This window comes from Fusarium pseudograminearum, chromosome 2, assembly GCF_000303195.2.
Source record: "Fusarium pseudograminearum CS3096 chromosome 2, whole genome shotgun sequence".
Lineage (NCBI taxonomy): Eukaryota > Fungi > Ascomycota > Sordariomycetes > Hypocreales > Nectriaceae > Fusarium > Fusarium pseudograminearum.
In genome coordinates, this window is record NC_031952.1 from 3,056,072 (window position 1) to 3,070,944 (window position 14,873).

Consider the following 14,873-nt stretch of genomic DNA (forward strand, 5'->3'; position numbering starts at 1 on the left):
ATAAACTCATCCCTCAACTCCTATCCCTGTGGACTTTTAAACTTTCCTATCTGCCCGTAATACAACGTCAGACTCGGATATCTCTCCCAAAAAGAAAACTCCTATTTTTTCTCCTTCGCTTGATCAATTCATGGCCCAGACGGACTTCCTTCTGTGTGCCGGGTATTCAAACACAGTTCTCCTCCCATGCTTCAACTTGCATAAACAATTCCAAATGAGCCTACCTCCCTGTCATAAGCTCGTAAACGCATTACTGTTTACCGCTGCTGCATCCATAATATTGCAGAAACCCATGGTCACTAAATAACAAGCGCTAAACATCTGGTAACCGCACCCCGGTACTCCTGTTCTATTGTTTGTGCATCCTTTTTACCCTCATTCCACAAAATTGCATGTGAGCTCGCTTGCCATTGTACCTGGCCAGAAACCTAGACCAAGGTGAAGAGACAATTCGAAAATCGACAGACGAATGCATCGCTGATGTTGCATGTAAATCATAGCAGCGTGCGTTCAAGGCAGCTTCAAAAGCGTTCAGGGCGTAATTACTTCGTCATCATGAGTGTAACGCCGGCTGGGCGGTGTTGAGGAAGATGCAAAATCATCTTCTTTCGGTGTGGTGAAGGGTCGTTCGGGAGCACCCAATGACGCATCTGATAATCGACGAGGTGTTGTCAAGGGCGACCCCCCTGCATCTCTTCTAGTGCTGTCCTACATGGCACCAAAAGGGGCGCCAAAATTGGACGTACTCTTCAGTTTCAACGGAACATCAACTTCGATGGCCTTGCCATCGGCTTCGCCATCACTAGCATCTGCATCAGCTCGGGCATCAGCAGACCCATCCCCTCCGATAGAGCCACTCTGTTTCAACCCATGCGCTGGAACATTCAAGCCAGATGGGCCAGCAGTAGACCCCAGTTCCTGGGACTGCATAACAGCGGGGAGGGCGTTCTGCCCTTGACTAATGGGGTCCAGTTTCTTGTGCACTTCTTCCCAGAAAAGTTCGTCTTTGGCCGGCATGTTTCTGAGCATGAGAGGCCCTTTGAGGGGTTTATCACCGTCACTAGGTTCCATCATAACATCTAGTGCATTTGGGTCCAACTCTTCATTAAAAGACACAAATGACACTTTGGAGTCGCGCCTTTCGGCCTGTTCCGGCACAGGCAGGGTGTCCTTTACCTCTTCTGCTGCAATGGCTGCTGCTGTACCGAGATCGATAGCCGTTTCAACAGTTGGCGTGGCACCCTCTCCAATGATGGATACTGAGTCGGTCGGATTGATTTTGGGGAAAACCGAAAGGGAATGGTTTGGGGTGTGACCAGCGTGCATTGTGAGCCGGCGAGATTCGACAGCGGAGAGAACTTGCAACGTATACTCCTTGGACGAGCCGCGTATGCTTGTCGGCTGTCGAGACTGCTCCGGGCTTTGAGCAGCAGGTCCAGAAGGGGATGTCACTGGAGAGGCTGTGTTTTCGGGAGGAGATGCGCCGGCGGCGAATGTGGACTTCTGGACCGCAGTGGCCTTGATCGGAATACCTTCCAGCTTAGGGTCGATTTCTTGCACGTCGATAACTGGCACGGGCGTAGCCATGTCCTCTGTTGGGGACGGCAGAAAATCCTTGGCTACCCGGTTTTGTGTCTGCATCCTAGGATCGAGAGGGACGAAAGGTGACGATTCAGGTTGTGTTGTGGGAGACGCACGAGCACTGCTTGGTGAGAAATAGTGAGGTCGTCGAGACGCACCATCAAGGCCGGGTGGAAGAGATGACGCATCGGCCATGGAAACACTGACCGGGATGGTGGGATTTTGTGCCCTTGACACGAGTCGTCCTGGTGGAGCAGGGAAGTAGGAATTGTCCAAAGAGCCCTCACCGCTTCCACCACGCTGACTCGCCAGAGGCGAAACTACGCCTGTAACTTGGATGCTTTGGGCTGTGACAGCTTTGAGAGCACTGTTTTCTCCTTCAAGTCGATGAACACGTTCCTTGAGTTCTTCGATTTCTCGGGCCATGCTTTCCTTCTCAGCCTCCCAGCTCTCCTGGACTTCATCCATTATGATCCGCTCCTCTTGATAGACCTCTTCAACACGACGACGGTTGGCTTCAAGATGGTTTCGTTCTGCTTCCCAAGCTTCACGAATTGATTGATTTTGCTGCATGAGGCGTTGAACCACATGCAGCGAAGATTGAGAAGCAGCCACGGCGTCTGCGGAAACGGATCTCGATAAAGATGCACCAACGAGCCCAGAAGACGAGGCAACGTTGGGTAGAGGAGCTGTAGATGATGCAGGGAAGCGGTATTCGTGTGCAGAGGGCGGGCCTCCGTGAGTGGGAGACACAGTCGTAGGGTGCCCGTCAAAGTTATTGGAAGAATCGGTCTGCTGTGGGTACCGCCGGTAGTTTGGCGGAACAGACTGGGCTGCCCGTAAGGAGTCTAACGAGAGAGGGGATGAGTCGTTGTGATGAAGCGGTAGAGCGCTCGCAGGTGGAATTCGGCCTCGTTGCAATTGACTATGGCTATAATCTTGGTTATGTGGTTGACATGGGTCAAGATAGTGCTGTGGATATTGATGACGAAGGGCTCCGGCTCGCGGAGACGGAACACTGGAAGTGTTGCGATATGAAAGATGGCTATTGAGGGAAAGAGCAGCATCAGTCTCGTAGGCGCCCGATGGCAGGAAAGCCTCGGGCGTGAATCTCGCAGCCATAATCATGGAAGGCACGTAGAAGGTTGGTCGCAGTGGAGCGTGGAATAAATCGGAGGAGCAGCGGGGGATCGATTTTTCGTTAGGAAGGCATAGGGCGGTTGAAGTTGTTCTAGTCGATTTCTTAAAGACTCGGTGTTGGTGTAGCCGCTACTAATTGAGCAATTGTCGCTCGAGGTGTGGACTTGGATCCTAATTTGGTAACGTCGAGTAAAGTGAGAGAGGACGAGGCCAAGTTATTCTTCTTTTTCTCTTTGCTTGTATACTTTCGAGGGCGAGTGAGACCAGATCCGAGACCAAGTTCAAGGGATATTTCAAAATCCAGTATGACGCAGAACAGGTGGATCGTATTCCAACACTGATTAAGTGGTTGATAGAAATATCAAAACAGTTCTAGTGAGTATCTGGCCCAAAAGTGAGCTAATGTTTTCGTCTGATGTCCTTCAAGTCCCTGTTTTATTTTTTTGCGACCCGCCTATTCGCCAAGCGCAAGGCACAAGGACCCTTTATCTTGAAGAAGGTTGTAGTGGGAGTGGGAGGGTGACGCTTTGCGTTAGGGTGCGCTGTGTAATGATAAGCCTGGAAGATGTGAGAATAGAGTGACAATGTTAAGCAAGAGCAGAATTAACATGGAACAAGAAAGGGCAGACAATGAAATGAAGTACTCCGTACAAAGGTGGAGAGATGAGACGACGAGGTATGGAAATGAGTCAAACGAGGCAAGAGCAAATTACCTTGCCTTGCCTTACCTTACCTGACATTAGAAAAGACGGTGACATTGATGATTTGTTCCTGCGCCAAAGCCAAGTTCGGGTCGGTACCTGCCACCCCATCCATGGAAAAGTATCCGACCTTCCATTTGGTTAGTGCCTATCCGTACTTCGTAAGGTTGCTGCCCAGGCGCTGGCTAGTAGCTGGGCTACTGAGGAGGGTGCGCGTGCCGTGAAAAGACCAGGGATAAGAAGGTGTGGAGAGGGAGAGCTGCACGCCACACCCAATGATCGCCTACCAAACATGCGTTAGAGAGCACTTATTACCGGCCGGCGAGACCTACGGGCCACTACCACCCGAGCCCTACCTACTAACGTACTGAACAGCACATCCCAGAACTGCCCGGGCTCTCATTACAATCACTCGGGTTAATTAATGAGAACCAAAATATCCCAGGTCTGATCAAGCCATTCACATTTATATGGGTACCATTAACCCTCAATTTCGCTTGACATTATTATTATTATATTTATTCGCAGTCTCATGATCAAATATCTCATCCTAATCCAGTAGTTTTTGTGTTACCCCTCGCCCCAGCTCCTCGTGCTGAAGTTATTTCTAATTTGGCTGAATTGACCCCTGGACCCCCAGGTTTTGTCTTCCACCAGGTGTAAGGAATGTCTAAAAACGGATGGGATTACCTTTCCGAGGTGAGAGGGCATTTCCCCAAATGGGCCGTGTCTTGCTGTCATATCTCGGTCTTACACAGACAGGCCAACAAGCTACAAATATGGTTGTAGGCAACCTAGTACTAAAGTAAATACAGCTTGTGGCGAGGTTCTATTGCTTGTCTGATTCGAAATCACAAGCATTCCACCGTCTCAGCCCACCAACATTATCTGTCGTGCCTCCCTCCACGCGCCCTCTGCTCGGTTGTTCGCTTCTTTTTTTGCTTTTCACTTGCTTACCTAGTGATTTGCAAGGGACGGGGCGTTACGGCAGAGACCGGACCGCCGGGAGGACCAGCGGATGGGCATGCGGATGGGCCTGTTATGAGAAATCAACCACATTATGTCGCAGTATCAAAGCACTCAATCGAAACAGTGCGCTACGTGTACAGTACGTATCAGCATCCGTTGTTTCAGGCTCTGATGCACTATCTTACTATGTACGTATGTGCTGCACTTCAGCGGTCTCTCTGCGGCCATCCTTCGGGGATTCATGCTGGACCACTTCTCTTGGCTGAATTGCCATACAGACAGGGGCTGGCTCAATGCAAAAAGAGTTCAGAAGACCCTTTGTACAGGGTTAGTTAGTAGTGGTCATACTTCTCGGCATTATCACACCTGTCTAGCACCCAACCCATTATGGAGAATGTGGTTTTGGATACAGACACACAACGTCGATCCCAATACCGGATCTGTTTGACACAGCAGACTGCACTTCCCATCCCTTGATGCTGTGCCTCCCGAGCGCGTACCTGGTGTCCAGGCTTGTTAATGTCAAGGTCGCATCCTGGCCTCAGATCATCATCGATACTAGCCACCCGATCTACATGATTGGCAGTGTGTGTATGTACCAGACACCAAACGGAACGTCTCCAAACTTTTCCACTGCAAGGGCGACCTCCACTGCGGTTCGGCCCCTTCAACGTTCTAGTTTGGGTTGGTGTTATCTAGAATCTTTGATTGGGTCTCGAGACTAATTTTTTGCCATCATCATTCTGGCCAACGCTCAGGCACACTACCAAACCAACCCAAACCTGCATCAATAACAGGTAGCATTTATAAAACCAACCCAACCTTCCATTATCTATGCTCCACATTGGAGCCGAGTATACTGAACAACACATCAATGGATGGTACAGTACGCCTCACACCGCGCATTATCTGAGAGGGTTTGCTGGCAGCGCATTGCAGCCCAGCCAAGCCTAGTCTCGTTCAGCTCGACCCCCTCTTTCTGTTCTCCTGTTTATCGCCTTTCTCGTCAATTGTGCCAGAGTCAGCTTTGCCATGTGGCTGGCTGGCTATGGCCCTGAAGAATGTGTGTAACCCAAGCCATCCAAGCTAGGAAGGCCTGGTTCCTGATCTAGATCGTTAAGCTTTACTCTCGATCCCGGTCTACTTCACATGTCAGTGATTGTCTGACTTGAATGGTACCTGATTCTATTTGTGGGTGGTATCAAGCTTAGTGCCAGGGAGCCAGGGAGTTGAGTCGTAGCTGTACGAGACATGTGATTTCTTACATCTCAGAGAGGCTCTTGCATGCCATTGGAAATGATTTTATGGTTCAGTGGTCACTGTCGGGAAGTTGGTGTCAGTCCCCCCGGGTGAGTGAGTCTCTTGACAAGGATTGGATTTGTCAAGGGACCGGTGAGCTTAGATGCTCGGCCAAGAATCCAGTGACGATATATGTAGCGACACCAATTTGCTTAGCATGATTCATTATTTGCCATCGACATTGATATTTGAATTGTCCGTGAGTCAGACAACAAGCGCCCGTTGATCAGAAATCTTCAACCGGCCCCGCAAGGTTCGGACGAAACAACGGTGGGGCCGCAGGTACAAGACGGGCCACCGGTGCGTCGGGGAAATCGGTCATGGAATCCGTTAAAATAAACTGACGATCAGTGTACCGTGAGCTACAAGGCCAACTATCAGATCGAGTGAAGAGAAAATATCTAAGAATAACGTCATTTCGGGGGTACTGCATCTCGGTGGTGTGATAAAGGCAGTTTTGTTATTTCTCTACAGGGTAGCATTCATGCTTATGAGTGTTTCCTGGTGGCATGTGATGAGCATGCGGTCTCCCATCTACCAGTAATCATCAACATTCATTTGCTCATCGTGCAGAATGAAAAGTCTATATTTCCTGACCATTATAGCGGCTACAGAAGGTCATTTGATGTAATAAATACAGGTGGTAAGAACAAAACACCGTTGACGCCAGCCCCCCCTGATATAGTTATCCCAAATACACTCTTTTCTGCCAGCATGATGATTATCAACGTTTGATAAGCCATGCAGTCTAGACGCCCATGGTGAAATCGTGCTCGATACCAGGTGTCACACTGGCCATAAACTAGGAGTATGTTAGCATCAACATATTCTCTCGATTTAGTAGTAAACATACCTTGAGGAAGACAACCAAGTACTGATCCACTCGGATAGCAACCTCCTGATCATCAATCTCGGCTTCCTGTACCTCCTCCCACTCATCCTTGTCGGCCGCTTCCTGAGCGCCCTTGACGTCTAGTTTTCCAATCTCATCAACCAAACCTTCCATTCCAGATGGTGCCTGACTGCTGTTGGCGTTGCCGGCACGAAGCTTCTCACGGCGCAGGCGGAGAGCGGCATCAGCACGGTCAAGTAATGTCTTCATGACCGAGGCATGCTTGCAGGGATGCACAGATGCCATCTTGATGTTGTTGGCGAAGAAGGGGAAATCTTCGAGCGTCACTGTCTTGTCCTTGTAGTCGCCGACAATATCCTCTGTCATATCGGTGGGAGGAAGAGGTTGGCCGTTGGCGAGATAGCCTGACAGATACAGACGGGGTGTTCTATAGTATGGAGAGTACATGATGTACAAGGTGTATGTTCGGTGAGCGCTGGTGTTGTTAGCAGATATCGTCGTGGCTTGGACAGAATACCGTCATACCTGTTCTTGGAATCGGCGCCAGAATCTCGGATGATGGCCTCGTCGTCGTCTTCGTCCTCCATGTCGGGAATCTCATCATCCTCCACAACCTCTCTGTCACCGACATTTCCCGAATCGTCTACCGTCCTCACCTCCTTGACCTTGAGCGGCTGTGAGCTAGCCAGCCCACCAGTCCTCAACCAACCATCTTCGTCACCGCCTGTGTTACCCTTGAAGTCGTCACCGTCGTTGACGAGAGCTTCCTCGTGCCCAGCGTCGCCAGCAAAGTCGTCGTTCAGACGGCGATGGCAGGGAACGTTGCGTGTAACGAGGAACTGCTTGCCGGGAGGCAGGTGGCTGACTCGGCGTTCGGGAGAGTCGGCATCGCCCCAGGACCAGGTCGGGAACTTGTAGACGAGGTAGTCGCCAGCAGCAACGAACTCTTCGGGTGTGATTTGGCCGGTCTGGCGGAAGGTTGACTTATGGGATACGGGCGTATAGCGATCCCGCAGTGTGTTAACTGTTGAGTAGAGGAAATTCATGATGGCTTCGGGATTGATAACTTCGGTTCAATTTCCGCGTTTGTTTCTCGATACTCGAATGAACGGAAATAATTAGGCTTTGTCGTGTAGGGACTCGTATCTTGTGTTGCTTCAAGGGTGCGGGGTTGTTAGGTACAGAGCAAGCTTTGAGAGATGTAAGTTGCAGAAAGTAAAGTAAGTTTGGATTGCACAGAGAAGAACTATGTGAATTACCCTCGTCCTTCCGTCACGCCCGCTAGAAGAAGTAGGATGACTGATAAATACCAGGCAGAACAAGTAGGTGAGGCTTGCCTGAGTAATGCTCATCATGGGTACTCACTGTCACCGACGAGGCGATCACATGAAGGCGGAGGTGGGCGTGCCTGGACCCTTGATTGGCTGTGATGTGGGAGTTAACCAATGGAAATGCTTTGAGCTTCGAAAGAATGGGCCTTATAGCAGTCTTATCTTATCGAGATGCACGTCATCTTGGATCTGTATTCACATGAGCCTCTTGATTGAGTCTGGTGCCTGAGTCACGAGAAGGGAAGATGGATCATGGATAGTCCAAGTGTTATTATATAAGTCCTGATCAAGTGCAATATCTATGTTATCGTGGTATCTTTTTCTGTCTTTCGCTGTGTAACACATCTTGCCAAAACACATATCTGTAAACTCCTATTCTCATTCCTCGTCGGCCGCTTCCTCCTCTGCCTTCTTCTTTTTCTCTTCACGTTCCTTCTTCTTCTCTAGTAATTTCTTCAACTTCTTGGCTGAGTTGAATACTCCATTTGTACCAGCTCCACATGATGCACATGTCGGGTCCTTTCTGTATCGCTTCAGAGCACATGGCTCGCAAAAGTAGTGTCCACACCTCGTCACGATCGGCTCCTTATATGGCCCCTCGCAGATGATGCATGCGAACGGAATCTTCTCCAGCATTGCTATCTCTGCCTCATCCTCGGGAGCTTGCTCTTTCTTATCACGGTTGGAGCTCCCAATGATGGTTCCACCCAGGTTCTTCTTGCCCTTTGTGACTTCCTCCCATTCCTTGTCGAGCTGCCAGCCTTGTTTGACGTCTGTTCGATCGTGGAGGAAGATACAACTGTCACCAAATCCACAGTGGCCAGTCTTTTTGTAGTCCTTGCAGATATCAGGCTTGAAGTCCATCACAGTGATAGTTCGAATATTTGTGGCGGCCTTGACGGGACCTTTCGCTCGTTGGGGCGCATCAGGATTCTTCTGAATGAATGATGTCTGGTTCGCGAGTCCCTTGTATGTTCCATCTGGTTGTGAATCTTTCGTAGGGCCTCTTGTTGAGCCTAGAAGGTTCTTTGCTGAGAGCTCATTCTTGTCTTCTTCGTACCAGTCGCTGTGCTTTGTCGCGTCGTTCGTACTTGTGATAGGTACGCTACGGTCCGCCGAGTAGATCGTAGCCGAGAAATCCTTCTTCCCTGTAGTCAGGTCTTTGGAAGATGCTGTGACGGTAGCGGTCTTTTTGCGCCGCTTGACGCGCTGTCCAGACTCGTCCTCTGACGACGAGTAGTCGCTGTCGTCGCTGTCGGCTGGTGGTGGTGTGGCAGGCCGCTTTCGAATGTTTGCTTTGCCTTTTGCGCCTCTCTTCTTGAATATAGCCACTGGCGCTTGGGGTTCTGTAGTTGAGTCTGCCATATTTGCGAATTTCGACGACCAATTCCGAGATGGCGAGCGTTGGTTATAAATGCGACAGCTGGCGATTGGAAATCAAACTTTCTAGCTGCAGGATGGAGGAATCTAGAATGGTCATGTGACTGCGCGTGGTTTGGTGTTAGATCAAGTCAAACTTGAGTTCCTTTAAAGCAACCCTCAGAGTATCAGAAAAATTGGCTGCTGGAAGCACAAGGAACAATTACTAGCTCAGCTTATGCAACTTAAACTATACTCCTTAGGCTGTTTACTTTTGTACCTCAAGACTCAAGAGGCCAACTTTTCTACTACCCAGTAAGCAACGCCAAGAAAAGCTGTAACGATCTAAACCTATTATCTCTTATAAGTTAACGCCGACTTTGTCGGCGTAAGCAAGGCAAAGGCCTCCTTTGCCTTCCTTCATCTCTTCCTTTGAGGCCTCTTCCTTCTAGGTCTCAAAGAGAGGCTATTTTCTTCAGTCTTCAAAGAGAGGCTGTTTTCTTCGATCTTCATAGAGGGAATTTTATTCATGCCCTCCAGAGGCTTTTCCCTACCGGGGGCTTTCTCTTACAAAAGGCCTCTAAATCCATCGCCTACAGGCTCCAGAGAGAGTAAAGAAAAAAGGTACATTAAATTCTGCCTCTTGCCCTATTTATATCCTTTCACGATGACTTTTTCCTAAAACTGCAGTAAGGTATAGGTCTAAAAATAACCAATAGCTGCCTTGCATTTTATATCATACCAATTGCCGATTTACAATAACTTAGCGTAAATAATATTAGGCTTAGCATAAAGATGTAAAGCCAGAAGGAACTTCTAAACACTCCGTTTATATCACTCTCCTTACTGCCCAGCTTTGCCTAATAAATGGAGCTTCTTCCTTCTCTATTTAGATAGATTAATCACAGTTATATATGATAATTTCCGTATAGTTACACCAACATAATGTTATAGTGGTTTTTTTTTACTGTTAAACTCATATCTCTATAAAGATCGAATGAGTAATTCATTTATATAGTTACACCAACTGATGAGTCCTCCCTAATCCACAAGACTCTGTTCCCTCTTCCCATGTTCATGACATAATGAAATATCATTCACAGACTTTAACGAGTTGATTAAGAACTTATCATCGGCTGAGGTTTATTATGGATGACCATGAATTCTATTCCAAGACTAAAGTTCAAACAAAACGCTTCGCGCCCGTCAACAAATATAAGCTTATTGCCATAGTCTCTCATGTATCTCAACCATGATGACTATCTCGCCATGATCCGATGAAAAGATGCTCGACGAGGATACTTGGTTCTCCCTTCTCATGAGTATTTTCATGTGGCAACCACCCGAAACTGTCCTTCGGTAAGACGAGCACATCTCCAATCAGTCGGGGTTCCGAAAGACTGTCTAGTTCATCACCAGTATGCTCCGTGCCTGTCATTTCTTTGAAGTAGCCCATAAGAACTTTTGTAAAAGCGAATGGTCCAGTCGTACTCATGACCTCTTCAAATGAAACTCCTTCCCCGAGTTTCTTGGACGCAAGGAGCGTCTTGAGATCCCCCGCCACTTGCTCAACAACCGTTTTTATGGCCGGATGGTTTGGCTTTGCCAATACCGAGTATTGACATAGCTGTACAGAATACGGAGAACCAGGCCAGATTGGCTTTTTGTGATGATCGTTTTCTATCCCGATGACCAGATTTACTGAGCCTTGATATTGCTTGGGTATCCATTTTGAGACAGGCTGGTGTGGATAAACGTCGATATCTGCCCATACACCACCTTCGCGCAGCAGGATGAGGTATCTCAAGAAATCGGCTTTCAAGATAGGGTCTTTCAGGCTTGTAAATACATCCGAGATGTCTGCATCGAAGCGATCAAGAACGTAAGCGTCGTTGTTGGCGTCGGTTATGCGCTCATACCGCCAACCAGGATTGACGACACGCCATTGATGAGGGAAGCCGACTGTTCGCTCAGTGGGATCCTCCGAGTCATCTTTCCAGCTCTGCCAGATTTTGTGAGGGAATGCTTCTGTTTTTAATGTGGTAGCGCTGGTCGGCTCCGGTTCTTTGGGTGCGGTGTTTGCTATAAAACAGATTAATATTCAATTGCATCGGCAAGTAGGGAATCTAGGACTCACGACTTATATGGCCGTTATATGCGTAATTGCCGGCCAAAAGCACGACAATCACAACAGCTGCCAGCAGAGTATACGCATATTTTCTATGCGTCGCTGTTGATAACAACATTATGGCCAGATTGTGTGTTTGCAGTTCAAGGGAGTTGAAGCAGGAAAATGCGACCGATTGTGAATTGACATCTATCCTAATAATAAGACATTCCAGCCCTGTCATTCATTCACTCATCAAGAGCGGCAACGTGGGGACGGCCCTGGTCTGGGTGAGTTGCTCAACTTCAACTGTTCGGGGATGACAGTGTCTCGGCCAATTGCCAGTGTCCTCTTGCCGCCCAACGCTGGGCATTTTTGGAACTTCAAATATCGACAACCAACACGCCAAACATATGTCGCGATATTGTCATGCTACCAGCAGCATACTCAAACTTGGTAGAATTCATTCTAGATCCTTGACCATAACCAACCACGGTCTTTCGTACGACTGTATACTATAACATGGCAGGTCTTTCTTCTCCTCGTCCCTAACAAAAATGGCGATGCCCGCGCGGCTTGTTGCAGCTTAGAGTACCACAGACGAAACAAATAAATGAGTACGGCCAACATGTATACGCTGGGAGATCCTTTCCTTTATGTCTGGCTTTTACACAAGCTTTCTGCTACTCTGTTCTTTTGACAATTCATCCTGAATCACACATATACATCTCGTTGGGGCTGCATGCAACATGCTTGCTACGATGACAAGGCTCATCACTGCGTTGTTTCTTTATTTCCTTCCAATATGTCTTGCTGCTAGCAAGTGCTACTATCCCAACGGTGTCGAAGCCAATGATTTCCCTTGCGGCCCGGATGTGGATGAAAGTGTCTGCTGTTCTGGAGGGTTGGGTACAGTGTCTGTCCAACAAGCTGTGCATTGGAGCGGACGGAAACACCTTGAGGGGCTCGTGTACGGATAAGAACTGGGCGTCGCCTGAGTGTGCTATGTTCTGTCTGGGTAAGTGATACTCTGTCAATAGTCTATGTAACCATGTCAACTGTTACAACACAGGCGCGGACAAGGGAGGGACAGATTTAATATCGTGCTCAAACATCACAGGTAGCGATACGTCGTTTTGTTGTGATCACAACTCAGGCTGTTGCAACAGTGGTGTCGGGAGATTCGCTGTTCTCCCATCCAATCCAAAAGTATGGGCGACATGGAATCGAAAAGAAAATGAGTACACCGTTGTAGGGACGGTATTCACTGGCGAATCCACCTCCACAACTGCGTTGGTTACTTCAGACACATCTTCTTCGGCCAAAGTCGCAACATCAACACATGCCACTACAGCCAGCGAGGCATCTGCATCATCAGGTTCCGCGTCCGATACGCCAGTATCGTCCGATGAGCCCACAGGAATGTCCACCGGTGCAAAAGCAGGTATTGGTGCTGGTATTGGCGTCGGGGCTATACTGGCTGCAACAGTCGTATATCTTCTATGGAGAATACGGAAGAACAAGAAGGCTACCGAGGGGAATAATCATCTACCACCCACATACTATGGACCATGCATCGAATCATATTGGCAACAATCTCATTATGCGCCTGGAGTGAAGGAGTTCCAGCCTCACCCACCACAGGAACTTCACGGGCAGGCGTTGCAAGGTTACAATATACGGGCAGAACTACCAGTACATAATTGAAGAGTTTGAGAATGGCATTGATTTGATAGTATGGAGTTGAGAATCATCGGGGGTCTGGTTGAAGCCTTGCATATGTAATATACCTAGATACAATGAATTTCCGTCTTGGGCCATGATTTATGTTGGCACTGATGAACAATCACACAAAATTATCGCACTTGGACATCATTTTGCAAGGCTGTTGAAACTCACATAGGGCTGCAACATGGACTTTTACTCTCAAGAAGAGATTTACTAGCCTTGATGAAGTTTATTAAACTAGGAATTTCGCACAGACCTTGAGACTATATGATTTGGACCCTCCTCACAATGGGCCTATCGAGGAGGTGCAATGCGAGTTCAGCGACGCTGAGTACGAGCTAGTACGCGAGGACCTAACAGCACAAGACGAACCCGAACCCTGATGTTCGACAACGAGGTCCTTGACAGCCTCGTTGAGTCCACATAACGATCTTTGAACGAGGAGTAACCTTGGCACTGCGAATCAGGGATTGTAAGATAAAACACACAAGCGAGTGTTCCAACAGCTTGTCGGGGAATTTTAACGTGGTGTCAAGTTCCCTCTGACAAGACTGGTCCACACATGTGACTTGGCGATAGGATATTGGAGTTGCGCGGACAGAACCTACCCTGTATCGGAGTCGTGCATGTCGAGTTTTATACGAGTTGTTGATGTATTCCTTGTCATTGAGTAGTAGATGAATCAATTGACAACTCAGAAACTGTGGAATCAAGTAATTCCTCTCCTAGTTATCCACATTGAAGACACGATGCTCCAGTGAAGTCCAGCGTCCAAGTAATGGACCATTTTGTTATGACAACGCATCTTCCAAACACACCAAATGGACAACACAACAACACTAGATACGATAGTCTAGATGGCAATGCCCCTTACCCCCGCAGGATACATACATGAACTACGGTGGCCCTAAAAAAGGCCATCGCCCAGGCAGTGCATGGAAGCGACATTGAGATGTGAGGCTTATGTCTGACGTGTCTGTGGAGGACTTGCACATTGAAACGGCGATTGGCCAAGGCAGCGAATAATAGTCTAGGAACCAATGCATACCGTATCAACCATACAGAGCAGAGAATTGGTCACCCATTGCGCGCAAGAGGAAACTTTCCTTACTTAGGCCTATGCATCGTCTTATTTTTGGACGCGGTATAGATCGATCACGGGTATAGCCCAAACACAGATCTGATGAACCATCACATCTCATCCATTAACGCGAAAGAGCAGATGGAGGAGAAGAAGCAGCTGTTTCTAACGCGCTAAAAGTATGCTTCTCCACTGCCGGACAGGATGACAGCTAAGCGTAATTGGCCGAGGAGAGACCCTGGTTCAGGATAACCATGGCAGCGAAATGAGATGAAAGACTATGTTTATGCGGGAGTCATTGCGAACCTGGACGCTAATCGTTTTTTTCTTTGTGCATGCCTCTTTGATGATGACGGCACTTGGAGGACATTCATGCGGAAGATGGCGTTGTGGTTTAACTGTGGTGGCTGCATCGTTGCAGCACAGACGGTAATACATGGCTCAAAGTCAACATCACGAACCGCGTTGTTTGTTTTCATACATAGTTACAGAGTAAGTTAGTACTCTGACTACCTTTGTACGGCGTGCACATGCACCATCAAATACTTTGCCATCGCTCGCATAAACCCCGCAGCCTTACTGAATATGCCGTGTGGCAATGCGTAATACTGAGCCCTCCTATTGCTTTAGAGACAAGGCCGAAGAAACAGGGAAGATGCCTACAATTGAGTTCAAGATTGGATGATCGCTTTGTATGCGGCAGTTATCGAATGCTTCTAGACGG

The 14,873-nt window shown here is 48.2% G+C and overlaps 5 protein-coding genes across 5 annotated transcripts, besides 1 other annotated feature; all 5 read right to left on the minus strand.

Moving 5' to 3' along the window:
* Positions 1-708: 708 nt before the first annotated feature.
* Positions 709-2,703, minus strand: FPSE_08213 (uncharacterized protein; the record flags this gene model as incomplete). Its single annotated transcript, XM_009261331.1, has 1 exon — positions 709-2,703. One exon carries the CDS (start codon positions 2,701-2,703, stop codon positions 709-711), a length of 1,995 nt encoding a protein of 664 aa, XP_009259606.1.
* Positions 2,704-3,924: 1,221 nt separating this feature from the next.
* Positions 3,925-3,945: a repeat region.
* A 2,493-nt stretch (positions 3,946-6,438) lies between these two features.
* Positions 6,439-7,589, minus strand: FPSE_08212 (uncharacterized protein; the record flags this gene model as incomplete). The annotated part of the gene is made up of 3 exons (XM_009261330.1): positions 6,439-6,492; positions 6,544-7,018; positions 7,069-7,589. The coding sequence occupies 3 exons, from the start codon at positions 7,587-7,589 to the stop codon at positions 6,439-6,441; spliced, it is 1,050 nt and encodes a 349-aa protein (XP_009259605.1).
* Positions 7,590-8,252: 663 nt separating this feature from the next.
* FPSE_08211 (uncharacterized protein) lies at positions 8,253-9,239 on the minus strand (the record flags this gene model as incomplete). The annotated part of the gene is made up of 1 exon (XM_009261329.1): positions 8,253-9,239. The coding sequence occupies one exon, from the start codon at positions 9,237-9,239 to the stop codon at positions 8,253-8,255; it is 987 nt and encodes a 328-aa protein (XP_009259604.1).
* Positions 9,240-10,479: 1,240 nt separating this feature from the next.
* On the minus strand, positions 10,480-11,479 carry FPSE_08210 (uncharacterized protein; the record flags this gene model as incomplete). The annotated part of the gene is made up of 2 exons (XM_009261328.1): positions 10,480-11,315; positions 11,371-11,479. The coding sequence occupies 2 exons, from the start codon at positions 11,477-11,479 to the stop codon at positions 10,480-10,482; spliced, it is 945 nt and encodes a 314-aa protein (XP_009259603.1).
* Positions 11,480-12,485: 1,006 nt separating this feature from the next.
* On the minus strand, positions 12,486-13,161 carry FPSE_08209 (uncharacterized protein; the record flags this gene model as incomplete). The annotated part of the gene is made up of 3 exons (XM_009261327.1): positions 12,486-12,820; positions 12,904-13,029; positions 13,131-13,161. The coding sequence occupies 3 exons, from the start codon at positions 13,159-13,161 to the stop codon at positions 12,486-12,488; spliced, it is 492 nt and encodes a 163-aa protein (XP_009259602.1).
* Positions 13,162-14,873: the final 1,712 nt, after the last annotated feature.